We start from the raw sequence: 19590 nt of genomic DNA on the forward strand, positions 1-19590 counted from the left end.
TACTTTCACCTTTGGTAAGTGCGCTTAATGCATATGCTACGGGTAGTTGTGTTCCATTATAATCTTGAGTTAGAACAACTCCACATGCTTGTTTGCTTGCGTCTTTTAATGCAAAACTCTTTATTGAGAGCGGGATATTGTAGTAAAGTGGGTTTCATCAATTGAACTTTTAAATAGTCGAAGGCTTTTTGACATTGATCTGTCCACTCAAATTTAACATTCCTTTTTACACAATCTAGTTATATGACGTGAGTAATCGGAAAAGTTGTTTATAAATCGTCTGTAGTAATGACAAAATGCAACAAATCATCTGGCCCTGTCTGCGTCTGCTGGTACTGGGTATTTTTCTATTACATCATATTTCTTGCTGTTTGGTAAAATACCTTTATCGGTGCACTTGTGACCTAGGAAGGTTACTTCTTGTCAGAAGAATGAGCAATTTTCGGGGTGCCATTTTCAGTTGTGCTTCTTACAAAACTCAAAGATGTTTGTAAGGTTTTTAATCATATGCTTTTCTGAGCAACCGATGACAATTAGATCATCCATATATAGGAATGCCTGTGAAGCTTCGATACCTGAAAATGCAATTGTCATCATTATTTGAAAAGAATTTGGAGCTATTTTTAAGCCATAAGGTAATCGCGTGAAGTGGTAGGAGCAATTGCTCATTGAAAATGACGGATGCCTAGCGTTTTGGCAATGTTGGCCTCTTCCATGTCTAAGTAATCCGCTCACAGTAAGTGCTCCCTTGGCATTTCTTTGAACACTTACTTTGTGTTGGATGCGCACTTTCTGCAATGGCTGAAATTGCTTGCTGCTTCTTGTGTGCCCCTGCTAGAACATCATCGACATACATATAATTTTCAATTATATCGGATGCGTATATCACGAGCATGTTGATGGAGGAGCCGGATTGCGAGGTATGGAGCACAGTTTACCCCAAAGGTAACTATGTTGAGTTCAAAGTCGCAAAGTTCTTCGTTGTCAATGCGAAATAGTATTCGTTGGTAGGGGTTTTGTCTTGGATCGACCTGGATTTGCCGATACATCTTAGTTATATCGGCATTAAAAACGTAGCGGTAGAAACGCCACTTTAGTATCTGAATCGTCAGATCGGATTGGAGTACTGATCCCGGGTTGCTGATTAGGGTTGCTTTTTGGAGAGACTTGTGTCATATGACCTAGGTCGAAGTACTCCCGAATCACACTGTCATACTGCTCTTTCAAAGGAGGTGATTAGGTTCCGGGAAAGGTAGGGTGACTACAAGTCTGCCATTCTCGTTCCTTGTTATTGTTCGGATGAGATTACTCTCACAGATAGAGTCGGCGCTTTTTACCAGTTTGACTGGAATGTCCTTCACCTCCCAAAATTTTGTGAGAATGATGTCTAATTGCTCTTCTTGAGAGACGGATATTGGAGTCGAGAATGAAGAGATGGCTGTGGATACGATCTTTGAAACTGGGCCTGTTAAAGTCCAGCCGAAAATAGTTTCCTGACCCAGTAAGAGCCGCCTGTTAGTATGTACGGTAGGATATCAGCGCCAATCAGCACATCTATCTGCGAACTCTTGTGGAAAATGTGGTAGGACGTAGCCTGATGCCTCGATTTGGATACTGGGCTTTGAAGGAGAGCCAATATTAACGAGAAAGAAGGGCTATCTTCGACACGCCGAAGATCTAATACCCTTGCAGACGCAGCCTTTTCATAATGTTCATAGTGCTTCGCCCGTATCTAAGAAGTACCGGGAAAATAGAAATGCCGAGTTTGGTCAAGATATCTTGAAAAACAAAATTTTTTTTCCTACAACTTAATTTTCGACGGATCGTTCCTATGGCAGCTATATGATATAGTGGTCCGATCTTAATAAGAATTTGCCCATATATGGGGAGGATAGTAAAACTAATAAACTCCGAGTTTGGTCAAGATATCTTGATAATCAAAATGAAATTTTTCAGAAGTCCCTTTTCCTGTTGCACGTTTGTTTGTCAAAACCAGCTGGATCGGACACCTATTACATATAGCTGCCATAGGAACGATCGGCCGAAAATTAAGATTTTGTATGAAAAACATTTTGTTTATCAAGATATCGTGACCAAACTCGGCATTTTTTAGTTTTACTAAGCTCCTCATATATATGCAAAATCCTATTAAGATCGGACCACTATATCAAATAGCTGCCATAGGAACGATCGGTCGAAAATTAAGTTGTTGTATGAAAAACATTTTGTTTATCAAGATATCTTGACCAAACTATCCATTTATTAGTTTTACTAAGCTCCTCATATATATGCAAAATCCTATTAAGATCGGTCCACTATATCATATAGCTGCCATAGGAACGATCGGCCGAAAATTAAGATTTTGTATGAAAAACATTTTGTTTATCAAGATATCGTGACCAAACTCGGCATTTATTAGTTTTACTAAGCTCCTCATATATATGCAAAATCCTATTAAGATCGGACCACTATATCATATAGCTGCCATAGGAACGATCGGTCGAAAATTAAGTTGTTGTATGAAAAACATTTTGTTTTTTCAAGATATCTTGACCAAACTCGGCATTTATTAGTTTTACTATGAAAAACATTTTGTTTATCACGATATTTTGACCAAATTATCCATTGATTAGTTTAACTAAGCTCTTTATGTAAATCCAAAATCATTTTAAGTTCCGTACACTATATCATATAGCTGCCATAGGAACGGTCGGTCGAAAATTAAGTTTTTGTATGAAAAAACATTTTGTTTTTCAAGATATCTTGAAGAAACTCGGCCAGTTCGTTTCATTTATTATTTCTCTATTTTTGTACACTAATATTCTTGCTTTATTAAAAGACTTATGATAAGTTTCTTTTATTTCGTGGATATGGAGAGTTTATTGCTCTCATTCCATAATAAGTTTTTATTGATTTGTTTTTATTTTATTTGCGCATATTTTTTAGTACGATAATTTGGACTAACATTGGGTGTATGGCTATTTCTAAGAATACCCTGCAATTTCTTACGGTAGAGAGTACTATTGCTTTTTGAGTGCTGTTACAATAAGTGAGTGGGGAGAAAGATTGGCTGTACCTATTCATATATAAGTATTAAAAGTCGGCAATTAAAAAGCAATTATCGAAAATACCCTATTCTCAAAATCTGGAATATATTTTTATAATTACTGTTTGCGCTATTATCAAATTAGATCTTGTCTAGATCGTTAGCTTGTCATAAGCTTTATACAGAATGTATGCGCACATATAAAAACAATTATTGATAATATATTTGTTAATTTTAAATCAATATTTGTTGATTCGATTTTATTAATGACATTGACAGTGGAGTCCACAGTTGTAGTACCTATTAACCCCATTTTAAGTGTATCATCTATATCATTGCCATATTTACTTATAGTATTACTGTTCATTCAAAGTTATATTTTTTATTTTGATTAGTTATACAGTTATAGTTATATCTATTTGTTCGTATAGCTTTCGGGCTATACTGATTGTCGAGCTAAAAAAGTTCCGCACAACTTTACAATTTATCTTATATATTTAAATTTTAATTAATTTATTGATTCAGCTGCCAACAGTTCTCCATGTATCAGTTCTCCTGCGTCGTCGCCAGTTTGGGTACGCTGACGCTCCCTTACTCTACTCACTCAGATATTTATTAATTATTTTCGAAATTCGTTGCTCCCACAATATAATTTTAGTCAATAAATTTGATTTGGAATCCTTGTATTTAATTAAAGCAGCGAAAGTGCCGCTTCAACTTCTCATGAGTTTCTGATTTTACAAATATATCTTAGGAGCTAAGGAAGGCTGTCTCGCAGCTGCGCTGCCAACAGCGGAGCGGCAGCGGAGAGACGGTTATTTATTCTTCGGTATATTACGGGTATATGCACATACACTTGAGTTCATGTCCATGTGAGGTTCGCATGTGACGATGTGACTGACACTTGGACTTTCCGTTAGCCGACCAAAGTATACAGACCGGCTCGGATTTCGGCCACTTGGTTTAATGACTGGGACTCTGAATTTATATTTGTGTTTGTTTATACATATGCAACAATGTATGAAGTACAGTGTACCTCGAGCTCGTACTCTTTTTCAACCTTGTCCCACATGGCATGTATAAAGAGACGGGCAAGAGCATCCAGGAGTGTTTATTTTTGCTTCAAACCGACTTAGCCTATCAGTGACAGCAGTAAACTTGATTAAGACCGCGTCTGTCATATTTTGGGCCGTTCTGGTTTTGGCTCGCGTGGAAATCGGGTTGGTTCTTGTGCTTTTAGCTTTGGACGGCGGGAGACTGATTTTAATCAGTTGACTTTGCCTCGAACAGAGGTGCCTTAAAAATTCTTATTGGCGTGGACGCGGATGATTCGCTTTTAGTCCGGCACGATGTTTCCCTTTTGACTGTAAGGGTTGCTGTTAGAGAAGCTCTTTAGGTGCTTGCGGTAAGTTTACAATATAATTTATTATAAAACACAGGAAATAATAATAATGTCGAGGGTAATTTTCGATAATAAGGTTCGTAACGAAATTATACGAAACTATCGAATTATTACTTCAAACACTCGACAAATCGAAAATGTTGTTAAATCAACTCACACGATGGAATAAAATGAGAATGCAAAGCGTAATGTGCAATAGAGAACCGTTACATTCTATATTTAGCCTATGCTGGAAATGTCCCGTTAGATTTGCTTCTAAAAGCCGTTGTTTTGCTGAATGTTTATTGGAACGAAATTATACGAAACATTCAAAAAACTTATCTTTAGGCGTGCGTATCAACTTTGTTTGATTTGTAATTTTATTTAAAAATCATTGAAATGCCACGAGGAACGCGTTTGACTGAAGAGGAAAAAGCCTCTGGCTTATTAATTAATTAATTGGGCCGTTGTGGAACGGCCGAGAAGCATTGCTTCACAGGCATGTTCTTGCTACCTAAATATCCGCGGTTCTCCGTCTGCTGCGCTCAGCTCTCCTGAGTTCACGCATTACTTCTGCTGCGTGGGTGCTGGCAGCGTCCCACTTTTGTTCGGTCTCTATCATCCTCTTGACCAGGTTGTCCACCGTGATAGGTCTGTCCATGATGTCCTCCAGTTCCTGTCTGTTCGCTGCGAAATGTCCACACTCGAATATGACGTGATTGGCGTCCTCTATGATTCCTCTGCCGCACCAAGAACACTCGTCTGTGTAGTCGTGGCCGAATCGCTTTAAGTAGCTCCTGAAGCATCCGTGGCCTGATAGGATAGGAGCTGCGTTAAATAAAAATTAGTATTGCCATACTTGCGATTTGTCCAGGCTTCCAAGTTTGGGATAAGCCTATGCATCCAGCGTCCTTTAGATGCGCGATCCCAGCGTGCTTGCCATCGTGCTACGCTCTGCATCCTTGCCTCAGGGCGAATAGACTTTGCTATGTTGCTTCCATCGTGGGCTCTATAGCAAACTACACCTTCTGTTGCCAGTTCGTTAAGCGGGACCATTCCCGCGATAACCAGCGCCGCTTAGTCCGATACCTTCCGGAAAGCGCAGCTGACCCGTAGAGCGCCTAGGCGATATATAGAGTGTACGCCCCGGCTGTAGATGGGGGACGCGTACATTATTACCGCTCGGTTTACGGTCATAAGGAGACGGCGTCTCTTCTGTTTCGGTCCCCGTGTGCTCAGCATAAAACTGTATAGCGCTCGACAGGACTCTGCTGCTTTCTTGTGCACGTACTCCAGGTTCTCTTTGAACGACATTCTTCTGTCTAGCATGACACCCAGGTACTTTAGCGCCTTTGCTTCTGTTTTGTGAGCAGCCATCTCGAGTCCAGCTGCTGCCAGCCATTGGTGCACACGGTCAATACTGTGGTTGCACGATTCCTCTACGTCCTTCAATTCCTTGCCGACAACTATAGGGGCCACGTCGTCCGCGAAGCCGATGATACTTGTATCGATCGGGAGTTCCAGTCGGAGGATGCCAGAGGAGGGGTCCTAGAACTGAGCCTTGGGGCACTCCAGCGGACAGTTGACGTGTAGTGAGTCCGTCTGCGGTATCGTATTGCAGCAGTCTTCCAGTGAATTAGCTGCGTATTGTCTCCTGAAGATAATATGGGACGTGGAACGTTGACAATGCATTCAATATTTTGTCCCACCTAGCTGTGTTAAAAGCGTTTTTAACATCCAGCGTGACGATGAGGCAGTACTTTTTTGTGCCGCTTTTCCATCTCGATCCTTGGATGGCGTTTGTTGCTATGCCGACCACTTTCTCCAGAGCGTCTATTGTAGACTTTGCCTTGGTGAAACCAAATTGGCTTTGGGACAGGCCACCATTGTTGTCGACAGCTACCTGAAGCCTGTTGCAGATTAGCTTCTCCAGCACTTTGCCTAACGTGTCCAGGGGGCAAATCAGCCTGTATGACGATGGGTCGTCAGGCGGCTTACCTGGCTTCGGTAATAAAACTAGCGTTTGGAGTTTTCATATTGTGGGGAAAGTTCTCTCCAAGATGGCTTGAGCAGCTATGCAGTGGTTAAGGTTTATTTGGAGTAACCTTAACATTTCATTTTGCGTACTGCCTCGCGATACGCCGGACATTTATAGCTTCCTGTAGCGTGGTCCGTTGATTTTTCCCCTTTCTGTATGCAGAGGCTACATGTTGGTGGCTTGGATCAGCTCTTTGCTTCGTGACCTGTGTCCCCTCATCTGAAGCATGCGCCTTTCATATCGTCTCCGCTGGTGCAGTTCGCTGCAATGTGCCCAAAACCCTGGCATTTAAAGCATCGCATTGGTTGCTCTATTGCACGAATACGGCAGACAACCCATCCGATCCTCACCTTGGCCTTCTCGACAAGCGTCCTGGCTTTTGGCGCCGGGAGAGTAACTGTGGCCCTTTGCTGGCTGCCAAATGCTGGTCGCAGCGATTTGATCGTTTCAATCGGCAAGGAGTCGTCTTGTAAGTGCCGGCTTCCTATTGAGGCGCAGCAGAAGATCGCCTGAGCATATGTGCAGTCACCCACTCCGTGGACTGTAATGGCGTCGGCTCTGGGACGCTTCTGCGTTCGCTTACGTCCGTTCACTGCTGTCCAGCTCTCTGGGTTGCCATTATGGCTAAGTGGAGTTTGCAGGGGCTGCCTTTTGATGCGTGAGCACCGCCTGCTTCGCTGGGTTTTGACCCTGGCGTTTAGCCTTCTTGGCGTGCTTGCCTCTTTTTGGCCCCCGAGCTTCGTTGGGCGCGTCTTTAGCACGTTCGGTACCACTCGTCTGGCTAATGACGGCGTCGTTTGCGCCCCGTCGCACTTCGTTTCCGGAGCACAGAGCTTGAGCGCCACCTTCTGCAGGCTTTCTACTCTCGCGAGTTCCTCTCGTATCAGCCTGTGTGTGTGTGTGTGTGTGTGTGTGTGTGTGTGTGTGTGTGTGTGTGTGTGTGTGTGTGTGTGTGTGTGTGTGTGTGTGTGTGTGTTTTTTTTTTTTTTTTTTTGCTTACGGCATGGAGGTGAAAATCTTCGTAAGATACTGATGGCCCGGGCCAACCGTATGCACGATTCGCTGACTCCGTCAACACCTACGTACTAAACTCACCCCCCACTCACACACCACATTCCCCGCGGGATCACCGCAAAGTATTACTTCGCGGGGATGGGTTGCCTATTTTAGGCAGTCTCCATTATTCGTCGCTCCTTTTCGCATCGTCTCAGATCCCTCTGGATGCCTATTATCAGCTGACTTATATTCCTCCAGTTGTCCTCTCCTTCCAGCATGAACGTTACTAGTCCCTCAGGTGGGGGTACAGAGCCTACTGCGTCTCTATACCTCGAGCATTGGTACAGCACGTGTTCCGGGTCTTTGTCCAAATTTGGGCATGTCGGACACTCCGGGGTGTCCTCATGCCTGAACCTGTGGAGATACTTCCTGTACCCGCCGTGTCCAGTAAAAAACTGCGTTAGGTGAAAGTTAATTTCTCCGTTCCGTCTCCTAATCCATTGCTCCAGATTGGGGATTAGTTTGTGTGTCCATCTCCCCTTGTTCGCCGTGTTCCATCTCTCCTGCCAAGTTGCTCTCCGACCGTCGGATGACGTCTATTGAGACAGCTTCGCCTGTCGCTATTCGTGCTTTGAATATGTTCTCCATTTCCTTGGCCAATATATCTACCGGCAGCATGCCTGCCAATACTGTGGCCGCCTCGTCCGACACCGTCCGGAATCCAGAGATAGTGCGGAGTGCGCTTAGCCTGTAGGGGACTGACATTTTCCTTCTGAGGCCTTTCTGGCTTGCGACTGCTGATGCCCATATCGGTGCAGCATAGAGCAGCACGGAGGCTACAACTCTCGCGAGGAGTAGGCGTCTACCTGCTCTTGGTCCTCCTATGTTTGGTAGCATCCTTGAAAGGGCCGCCTGCATTTTTGCCGCTTTCTGGCTAACATACTCTACGTGACGACGAAAGCTAAGCCTGTTGTCTAACATGACCCCCAGATACTTGATGGAAGCCTTTGACTCGATACTAACGCTGTCTACCTGAAATCTAGCAAACTCAACTATCTTGCGACTTGTGATAAGCACAGCCTCTGTTTTATGGCCTGCCAGCTCCAGGCTAGCGCCACGCATCCAGCTGGCCACGATCCTTATGGCTGCATTCGCTGCCGCTTCTACTTCTTTTATTTCTTTGCCCACCACTAATAGGGCCAGATCATCTGCGAATCCTATGATTCTGCATCCCTGGGGCAATTGTACTCTGAGCACCTCGTCGTACATTATGTTCCACAGGAGTGGTCCCAAGACCGACCCCTGTGGGACCCCTGCTGTGACCATGTAACTCCTAGTACCGTCTTCCGTATCATAAGTTAATAGTCGATCGGACAGGTAGTTGGATATTATACGGAAAAGGGAGGACGGTATCCCTATTCGGTCTAAGGCTTCCAGTATTCGAGACCAGCTAGCTGAGTTAAAGGCGTTGCGGATGTCCAACGTAACCACCGCGCAGTACTCCTTCTCTCCCCACCTCCATCGGGTACCCTCTATTGCTTTAGTAGCAATATCTACCACCGCCTTAATTGCGTCGACCGTAGATCTAGCCTTACGAAATCCGTATTGCTGTTTGGACAGGGCCTCTTTCTCTTCAACCACCCTTATTAGTCGGTTGTACACGATCCTCTCCTCCGATCCTCTCCTCTGAACCTTTCCCGCCGTGTCCAGTAGGCAGATTGGCCTGTATCCCGAGGGTTCCTCTATTGGCTTATCCCCTTTCGGTAGGAGGATTAATTTCTGTCGCTTCCATCTCTTGGGAAATACACCGTCCTGCAGACATCTATTGTATGTCTCGGCGAAGGCGTCGGGTTTCGTCAGCATGGCTAACTTTAGCGTCTTGTTTGGCACCCCATCTGGTCCTGGAGCCTTTTTGTCCATTAGCTTCTTGCTTGCCACTACCACTTCGTCTGTCGACACCTGCTGCACCAGTTCCGTGCTTCGTGAGCGGCTGACGACCTCCAATCTTGGGTGATGGGGGAACAGTGCCTCAACTATAGTGGCGAGTGCGGTAGGGCAGGTCACACGGGTTGTTCGCTGGCTGCGTATCTTCTTCGTGACTACCTTATACGCCGTGCCCCACGGGTTTACGTCGGCCTCGTCGCATATTTGCTGGAAGCAGCTGGATTTGCTTTGTTTGATACTTTTTTTGAGGTCTCGCTTGGCTGCCCGCAGGTCATCCAGCCTAGATGCAAAGTCTGGGTGGCCTCGGGCTCGTTGGGAGCGTCTTCTAGCGCGTAGGCAGGCCTTCCTTAGGTCGCTGATTTCCTCGTTCCACCAGTAGCAAGGTGCTCCTCTTCTGTTTGGCTTCCTCCTGGGCATGGATAAGTCGCACGCGTCCGAGATGTTTTCCATAAGCTGCCGTACCATGTCTTCTGCTGACTCCGTGGCCCCAGTCCATCGAGCATGGCGTAGGGAATCCGTGAATGTTTCCTTGTCTAGGCAGTTGTCCTTCCATTTGGGGCCTGTTGTTTTGGGCTGCTGTTTTCTCCGTCCTCTCCCGTGGATCTCGAAATGCACTGCTTGGTGGTCGCTGAATGTGAATTCATTGCTGACTTTCCATGTGGTTAGCCTATAGAGTGAGCTGCTGAGCAGGGTGAGGTCTATAATAGAGCCTCTACCGGCTTTACAGTACGTGAGCTCCTGCCCGTCGTTTGCAAGGCCCAGGTCGATCGCCGCGAACTCTTCTAGCAGGGTGGTCCCTCTCGCGTTGGTTTCCTTGCTTACCCATTCCATGGCCCAGGCGTTAAAGTCTCCTGCTATGACGAGGGGAGCTCTGTTGCGAGCGTCTTCTGATATTTCCTCCAGCATGTTTTGGAACCGCCGCAGTTCCCAGCTTGGGGGTGCGTAGCAACTGTAAATGGTGATTCCATTAATTTTCGCTCTGACGAATCCTTCGTGTGATGCTCTGACTTCCTGGAGCGATGAGTTGAGGGACCAGATGGCCGCTTTTCCGCATTTACTTGCCACCCAGCCGCTTCCTGCGATAGGCTTGTATGGCTCGCAGATTATTGCGACGTCAGTGTTTCTCTCCCGTGTTGCTTGCGACAGCAGGGCCTGAGCAGCCTCGCAGTGGTTGAGGTTTAACTGAGTGAACTTCATTTTCTGTTGACCAGGGCGCTCCTAAACACGGGGCATCTGCCGCTACCGGCAATGTGATTGGGGTCATTTTTCCTGTCCTTGCAGAGCATGCACTGTGGCTCTTGTTTGCAGTCCTTAGCCAGATGGTCCTTTCCTCCGCATCGTCGGCACAGATTCGATCTGTCCAGTTCACTCTTGCAGTGTCTTGCAAGGTGGCCAAACTCGAGGCATCTGAAACATCTGGTGATGTTTATTCGCTCGCGGATTCTTGAGTTGACCCAGCCAACTTTCAGGAAACCTACCGAGAGGGCCTTTTTTGCGCTTTCCGCTGGTAGTCTTATAGTCGCCGTTTGTGTTTGGCCATACGACTTACGGAGGCTAATATTCTCTGGGGTTATGTCCAATATTTGGATTTGACCCCTCATCGCCTCGCATATGTCCTCTCTGGTCGTGATCTCGTCCAGGTCCTTGCACTCAATGGAGACTCGGTGGGACAGCGTCCGGACCTCTGCATTTTCGCCTAGCGTTTCGCCCACCAGGCTCCTAAATGCTGTGGTATTCTCTCCCGAATTCCTAAGCTGAAGTAGCAGTACTCCTTTTTGTGTCCTCCTTATTTTTGACATCGCTTTTCCGAGCTCGCCCAGTTTCTCATCGGCTTTAACTTTTCTCAGTATCTCTGAGTAGCTCGCTTCACCTTTTGCCGAGATGACTATAGCATCCGGTCGCGTCTTTTCCTTAAGCAATCCCTTGCTCTTTTTCCGGGTGACCTCCTTCCTTTTTTTGTGGGTGACCTCCTTCCACTTGTCGCCGTCCGCTTTGGGGCTCGGTGTCTCCTGCACCGTTGTTACGGTAGCCTGGTTACCGACTGGCCCTCGGATTCGCTTAGTTTGGGGCGTCCGTACCGTGGCCTGCTTTCGCTTGACGTCTACCGTCGTCCTGAAAAGAGGCGAGGTTTGACACGACTGGTGCGTCCTGATTACCTCCTTGGCTCCTTCGTCGTGTAGCTGGATGGCCGCCAGCTCGTAGAGCACTCTGATGCTCTCTATTGAGTCTCGCATGGGCTGGTGTATGGAGCGTCGCTTGCCATCTTCGAGCATGTCTACCAGCTTTGAGATCTCGTGCCCGAGTTCCCGGAGTGCTGAGCTGCTCTGAGTTTCCGTGGTTTGGTCCCGCTCTGAGTTCGTCTCTGCGGGGACGGCTGTTGCTCCATCTCCTGGTGATCTCACCATTCTGCTGCTCTTTGCAAAAGCATCACAGCTCTCCTTCGTTTTTGGGGTTTGGATATTGCTCATTTTGGTGGGTCCCAACTCCTAAGCCGTTGTCCTTGTCCGTTGTACAGTCGCGTTATAATCTCATGGTTGTCTTTGCAAGCAGTGAGGCCATGCGAGGGTTGACACCCGCCTTCATGGGGTCGAGTGTTCAGAGCCAGATCCGCGTTAGTCAGGAATATTACATCTGAACCTATACTGCCAACTAAATGGCGACGATACGAGGAGCGTGCTTGGAGATTTGCCATGTTTTAACGGGACGGGGGCGGTAACAGCATTAGCCTAGCAGTCATTTCGGCCAGATTTCACTCCGCTTACTGAGATGCTAGAATACTGTCGGCCGTCAGCCCAGGGGTCGTCTAGTCGTGTATGGTTGTCCAGAGTTCGCAGCCTGAGACATTACTGGTCTCAGTCTCAGTCACCTTCTCGTGTTAGCTAGGCGCGTCACGGGTGTGCAGCGCCTACCCAGGGGGTACCTGGCCACAGCCGGAGGTCACGAGTTGCTTTAATTACCACGGAACGGAATCGATCTGGCCATTTCCAGGTTAATGGCGTTCAGAATCTTTTCGCCTGCAAGAGGCACCTCTCCGGGCACTTACATCCCCGTGTCATTTTCAGTCGCCTCATACGACAAGCAATGACTAGCTGTGGTAGTATTCTATGGGCCGCTTACCACACGGCTGATGTGTGGTGTGTGTGTGTGTGTGTGTGTGTGTGTGTGTGTGCGTGTGTATATTCTTCTGCACCATGGGTGAGTTCACAACTTCTATTTGCCACGGATTTCTAGCGTCGAAATTAAATAACCATTCCGTTATGTACGATACGATAGGATTCTGTATGCTACTTACGTTCCCTGACATCTTCATTATCTTTCATTATTTAATTATCTACATTTAACAAGTTTATGAGACTTACATTTCTGCTCTGCATGCGATTATCTACTCTTACTCTTTTTATACCCGGAACCCATTAAAAATGGGTCCGTGCGTCCGTATGTATGAACGCAAGGATCTCAGAACCTATAAGAGCTTGAGACTTGAAATGTAGATGCTCCTAGTTCTCGCGCACATCCAGTTTGTTTCAGATAATCGAAAACTTACTCCGTTTCCAAGCAATCGATAAAAATCTATATCGATATCCTGTTCTTTTGGGCAATTTTGGTAAATAATAAAAGCTAGAGTCACCAAAGTTGACATATAGCTTCTAAAATAAAATATATATAAGCATTTGATGTTGGAACAAGAGGGTTCAGGGTATCCCCCAGTCGGGAGCTTCCGAAAAGAACCTCTTACTTGTTTTGTTTTATAGTTAGGAAGTGCACAAGTGCGTACGTATGTACATACAAAATATTTTGAAGTGGATTTATTTTGTAGTTGAAAGTAATTACCACAAAATTTATCTAAACGGTTTTTAGTTTGGATCGGATAATTTATATATATATATATATGTATGTGTATATATATTCAGAACATTGCCAATCACTTTTCTTAAGGAAAAAAGTATGACGAAAAAATATGGCGGATATTGCCGAATATATATATGGGAAAGAAATTTTGTATTAACTTATCTTTGCCAAAAAACTTGTGTAGGGGCGAACGGTTGATAAATCCGGCTCGAAGGACTAAAGTTTGTGGGGGGTGGCTCAGATAAATAATAAATAATCCAAATAAAACCGGTGTTTGTTGTAATTGCACTTTATTAGAAAAATTCGGCTGCATAAAACAAGCTGTACATTAGAAGACATTTGCCTATTATCTCGTTGGAGTTATGGTGATGGAGTGGAGACCATAAGGAGAGTGCTGAGCGTAGTAGTGAGTGAGTCTCTCTCAGTGAGTGGTCTGTCTCACTGAATGACTCTCTCACACTGAGTGAGGCTCAGTCAATGCTATGTTCAGACTAGTAATAAACTGGCATGAACAATCAGAAGAGCCTATGAGCGCAATGCGGCTCAATATAATTTACGCAGCAAGCCTGTTTCTTTTCGTGAGGACAGGAGGTGTGTCGAAACTTTACGCTTAGTAAATTCTCACACATTTTTAATGCGAAACTTGCTTTTCAGTTTATTAAATGCCGTGTCAAAAATAAACTAGGCCCTTGAAAATCACTAAGGAAAAGAAATTCGAACTTTCCATGCCAAAGACATTGAAGTCTAATATACCCGTCTAACGGTGGTATATTATCGGGTGGTGTAACGGTCGCCGTTTTTTAATTTAATTTGAACCGCGTAAGCTATCCCAACAGGTTGCTTTTGTATAAGATATCTATACCGATCAGCTTTTGTCTGTCACTGTCAGCTGCTTGAGATTCTGCCGCTGCGGCCAAGCGCCTGTGTGCACGGGGGCAGCGCAGAAATAGCTCTGCGACCGTATATAAGCCATGTTTGGCTCGGATATAACCCTCTTTGTAAAATAATTTTACAAGCAAAGGTCTGGCTACGGCAGTTCAAACAAAGCCCCAACAAAAAAAATTTTTAATTAAATCTAAAATAAGTTCGGGCATCCGTCGTCTCTCTTGAAAACAAAATCCTTAAAGTGACCGATTGGTGATATATAAATATTTACGCCGTAAACTTTCGGAACGCCACGAGGCCCGGGAGCACCTGATCGCCTTATACACTTTTGTATTCAGATCTTGTCGCAGCTCAAGCAGTTCTGGTTGTTATATGAACGAATCGGATTTTGTTGAGAAATCTAATTGACAATTGAATTTTTTAATGAAATCTACTCCAATTATTCTATCACCAGGGATAGGAGAATTGTTTGGTACTATGTGAAAGTTATGAGGTATAATAAAATTTCCAGTTCTTAATTCGAAATTCGTTTTTTATACTGACGAATATGTTTAAATTGAGATTAATTGTGTGAACTTTTGTTTTTACTGTGCTTGAGTACTCAAGGGGCTGTGTCCTCTCTGAGAATGCAATACCGAGCTTTAATTACCGGTCATTTCTGCACTGCAATGCTTCATTCATCGTTTTTGAATGCCTTTACTACGTCGGATGTTTCGCCGACAATCGTAGTCTGCAATTTATATATAATCGCGTCTATTGTGGTTTCATTTAGTATTATATAAAGAGTTGAACCTACTATTTTGGATTTTATTACTTCGATTGCAATTTCTTCAAATCGACCTTTTGTTAGGTATTTCGCTAGGTCAACATCGCGCATCGTCGTACCGCTTGGTACGCGGCAATGACATTCTCAAGTTAAATTCGTTAATGTAACGAATTGGTGTTTGCATAGTTTGAGACTAGTACCCATCCTAAAGAGTCAGCTAAATCGTTAGCCGTGCACCGGTGGACCCGAACTACAGGGTAACTAAACATTCATAATGTTACGTTATATCTTTAAAAAGGAAGGTGTAGTATGTATATGCCTTAAAAGAACACCCAGTATTCATATATAAAGTATTTGGCACTTTGTTGTATACAATAACAAATATATATTAAACAAACCCAGAGCTACTTTACGTATTGGCTCTGGGTTTGTTTAGCACCTTTGTGGCGGATTCTACAGGTTTCAATCCCGTTTTTCTGATGCTGATGATCAGCTGTTTCCGGGTTCCGCAATTAGTGCGTTCGACCCTAGGACAAAAGCGGGTAACTTGAGGTAAATACAGCAGAAATCAAGGGCTCACGATTTTTACAAAAGAAGACAGAAGAAAGAGCGGCCTCGTCGTCCAACTTCCTCAAGGAGCAAGCGCCACCGAAGTGGGTGCCAATGGCAACCTAGCGTCGAAGAGACGGCGACACCGTCCCGGGGCCCGGGGCCCAAGATGTCTGGAGGACCGCATCACACATGCCGCGTTCACCCAATAAATATACCGGGGCCACTCCCCGAGTAGAATGCTCCGAGCCGTGGGGAGCACCGCTTGCCATCACTCAGATGGTCGTGGAGAAACATCCACCAGAAAGATGGAGGATGCGTGGTTCTGCCATGAAGACGCCGTTAGGGATCGCCGCACACATGGAGAAGGATATGGGAGAGGTGAGGTCCGAGGACGTCACGGTACTACTGAGGGGAACGATCGGTGCGGTACGGTGCCAAGGAAATAATTTAAGCTTAATTGTAACCGCCGGCTGCTGCAGCGACCGTGCGCTGCAAATCGGTCGCTCAACACTGACTTTGAGAGCTCAACTTTGACTCGGTGGCGAAGAGCGCTAGCTCCGAGGCGAAGTTGCGAAAGCTCGCGGCGAAGTTGGGCGGAGAAGCTGGGTGGCCGAGGTAAGGGCACGAATCGTCTGCGAGCGAGCTGGCACTTTTTGAGCTAGCATAAGGGTGAGAAGACGCGTGTCGAAGAAGGCAAAGCGAACGAAAAAAAGGTTGAGTATGCGGAGAGCTCCAGGCAGATCGGCAGGGCCTTAGCATAGGGAACAGGGTAGGATACAATGTAATAGCAAAGAAACGTTTGTAATGAAACCCGCTAGATTTTTTTTTATCAAAATTTAACATTAATCTCAAGTAACCCCTTTAGTGTAGAGTGTAGTGGTACTAGGCTGCTGCCCGTCGTCTGTGAGAGCTGGAGGCTTAGCCCTTCGCTTGTGTGAGCAATCCCGGCTGTGTGTATTTACTTCACTCCCTACCCAGTAAAGGTAGTATGGGGAATGATTTGTTTGAAGCTATTTATCCTCCCTCTAAGCCCACCATCATAGCAAATTAACAAATGTAACTTGCTGCTCCAGGTGACCTGTATGTGTATACTATTCTAGAGGCTACATGGCACGTTTGGTGACTTTAGCTCTTATTATTTACCAAATTAGCTCCAAAATCGGAATTTGGATTTCGATTTTTATCGATTACATGAAAACGGTTATCGAAAACAAAATCGTACTGAAATCGACTCGGCATCTCCGACCCCATATAGTATGTATTTAATAAAATACATACTATATGGGGTCGGAGATGCTTTCTTCTGATTGATACATACATTTGCGGAAATACATTATATCCCTTTTACACATTTTTATTGAGCTCAGGGCATACAAATAATTTAATAAAAAGCGTAATTTATTCGTAATAATGTTTTATGTTCGGTAAAATGATTTTAATTTCATTTACATTTAAAAGGCTATATTTGCAAATAGTCATTAAAATAATAAATAAAATATTTATGAAAATGTTTAATTAATGAAACTTAATTATATAAATACTTACGGATACTGAAAATATGGGATCATCATGTCAACCATTTCAGCATTGATTAAGTCAGTTGGGTATTCAACGATTTTTCTAAGGAAGCTGGTGTCCGACATCACCTTAAGGGACTCATCCCAGGAACTTTGTATAAAAGTCTTCTCCGTATCAGGACGAATAGGTTTAATCTGGCGGCGGAATAATATACAGACACAATCCATAATAAGAGTAATCAAGTATGGGGGTTTTCCAAGCTTGCGAACAGTAGCAATATCTGCCGCTTTAATAGTTTTAAGTGCTGCTTCGGCTTCTTCCAAAGCAGGTAACGCCTTTTCTAACTTGGCTTCTGCCACTTGTTTTACAGCAGATATATTTTTTACGAGAACTTCCGCTGAACCTTTCTTTTGTGCCACTTCAACTTTAACAATTTCAGCTGCTCCTTTGGATTGTTCCACAGTTGCTAAGACTTCTTCTGCTTCCGAAGTAGCTAATGCAATAACTTTATTCATTTCAACTAAATCCTTTTTAAGCACAGAGACAGAAGCACCTGCCTCATCTAGTTTGTCTAAGCCAGAGCTCATACGTTCCGACATTATGACAATATGATTTTGCTTTTGTTTGTAAAGAATTTTGTAGCTTTCTAAAAACGCTATTAGAGATTTGGGTGTGACAAATGTTAAGCGGCGAAAACGATCATAATAACTAAAGCATGCATCTTGTACAGATTCGTGAATCCAACTCATAATATCAACGACCTGATCTTTAACCTTGTCACTACATATAAGTTCCAGCTCGCCAAGATAGTGACGGGATACTGCCACACATGCATCTATTGGCCATTTCTGAAACCAATCAATTATACAACCGGAAATAAGGCCAGGGAATTTAAGTGAACGCAGTCGAAATTTCTCCCCGACCTATAAAAAATGTATTAAGTAACTTATTATTGATTATTATTTACAAATATACCGGCGAAAAGCAGAGAGCTATATGAAGATTAGATCGTGCGCGCGTTATGAAAAAATCATATAGGTTTTCTTGAGTTGGTGGCCTTCTTGGTTGTTGTTTTTTCATGATTGGGATAAGTTCATTGTAAATTTCGTCCATCTCATCTTTGGCAAACAGATTAGCTATTTCACCAGAGCTTAAAATGTTATTAATAAATTCTAAAAATGACTCTTCTTTAATTTCGTTATCTGTAAATATGAAGGTCATGCCGCTGCCTTCTAAGCCAGAAGTTCGATACATAAACTTTAGATCATCAGTTAAATTACCGGTGTTGTAGGAACGTGTTAAAGTAATTTGAAAAAATTTGTATCCTGCTATAAATGAAGCAAGTCGAGTCAAACTCTGTTTACCCGACCCACCCACGCCCACCAGCAGCGCATTGCCACGAGGATTACTAAGTATACGGGAAATTATCATTAAATGTTTTAGTGCATCTGAGAAAAATACAAGATCCATGTTAAGGCCACGTATGTACTCATTAAATTGTGACATGAAGAACATGACTTTACTTCGTACAAATTCAAAACTGATAAAAAAGTTATAATCAATAATTTACAAAAGAAAAAAATATATTATTACCTTGGTATTTCCTCATAGATCTTAGGGGGCTCTAATGAAATATCCTCATCGTCATCTTCCATTGGCTCCGGGGCATCCCGCAAAAAGTCTACCCAATAAGATGCTTCTTCAGGAAAATGATCATAAAGCTCTTCTAGATAAAATTCTGCATCAATGCGCATACGAGTTAAAAACCAAATTTTATCTTTCTCAACGGTAAAACGATCTGCAATTACTCGGGTGCACTCGTGACACCATAATTTCAGCACCTGATCTACAGTGTTACATTCTTCGCTCTTAACTTTTAGAACGCCTTCCCAAATACGTGAGAGGTCTCTTAAGTTAAACACATAGTGGAAATTTGCTGGAGTAGGCAACATTTTGATCTTAACGTTTTGCCAAAAAACTCGAGTCAGGGGTACCAGTAATGGTATTATCTGTACAACATCTTCTTCAAATCGACTCGGGGAAAAATAGCCAACACCAATACTTTTAAAAATTTGGTCTATAGAGTTATTGCTTGGTAACGTACAATTGAATATAGACAAATGACGCTTTAAACGATTTGGGATATCATTGCGACCTCCACCTGGGTGAATCATGGCTGACAGCATTTGAATATCCATAATAGTAGAAAAATCTCCTGGGCGATCTAAAGAATAAAATCCACGTTGCTCAATCATTTGACGAACAATCTCATTCGTAATTTGATCACCCCATTCATTGATAACTGGCATGTTAATGTCATCTATAAATACAGTCATTGATCGTTGGTTTGGGGGTCCGTAGGTGGTACCTTGTCTTTTTTCAACATATGATTCAATAATCCGCTGCAATAGAACACATTCCACTGTAGTCTGACAATGTCTGATAATCAAAAAGTTTACCCAGCTACAAATTGGCATAATTTACATTCTTACTATTCTGTACTCTAAATGCGCAATATAATAAATTTTAAGTACGGAAGAATCAGAGAATAGGGAGCGCAACACATAGAATAGGGAGTTTATTTAAATATGTTCTTAAATAAATGTCTAGGCTTG

The 19590-nt window shown here is 43.8% G+C and overlaps 1 protein-coding gene across 1 annotated transcript; it reads right to left on the reverse strand.

Moving 5' to 3' along the window:
* Window positions 1-16998: 16998 nt before the first annotated feature.
* LOC115768715 (dynein heavy chain 5, axonemal-like) lies at window positions 16999-19371 on the reverse strand. The gene is made up of 3 exons (XM_030713415.1): window positions 18569-19371; window positions 17951-18515; window positions 16999-17898 (listed from the first exon to the last, which is right to left on the reverse strand). The coding sequence occupies exons 1-3, from the start codon at window positions 19309-19311 to the stop codon at window positions 16999-17001; spliced, it is 2208 nt and encodes a 735-aa protein (XP_030569275.1). The 5' UTR covers window positions 19312-19371.
* Window positions 19372-19590: the final 219 nt, after the last annotated feature.

The sequence above is a fragment of the Drosophila novamexicana genome, unplaced genomic scaffold (assembly GCF_003285875.2).
Source record: "Drosophila novamexicana strain 15010-1031.04,08,12 unplaced genomic scaffold, DnovRS2.1 tig00001983-arrow-arrow-pilon, whole genome shotgun sequence".
Classification (NCBI taxonomy): domain Eukaryota; kingdom Metazoa; phylum Arthropoda; class Insecta; order Diptera; family Drosophilidae; genus Drosophila; species Drosophila novamexicana.

What these genes read in the sequence shown, in the direction of transcription:
- LOC115768715 (XM_030713415.1), bottom strand. Translation starts at nt 19,311, where the DNA reads ATGACTGTATTTATAGATGACATTAACATGCCAGTTATCAATGAATGG. An exon ending in ATCTATGAGGAAATACCAAG is followed by an intron (nt 18,516 to 18,568) that starts GTAATAATATAT and finishes CTTTTTTATCAG; the next exon opens with TTTTGAATTTGTACGAAGTA. An exon ending in TAGCTCTCTGCTTTTCGCCG is followed by an intron (nt 17,899 to 17,950) that starts GTATATTTGTAA and finishes CATTTTTTATAG; the next exon opens with GTCGGGGAGAAATTTCGACT.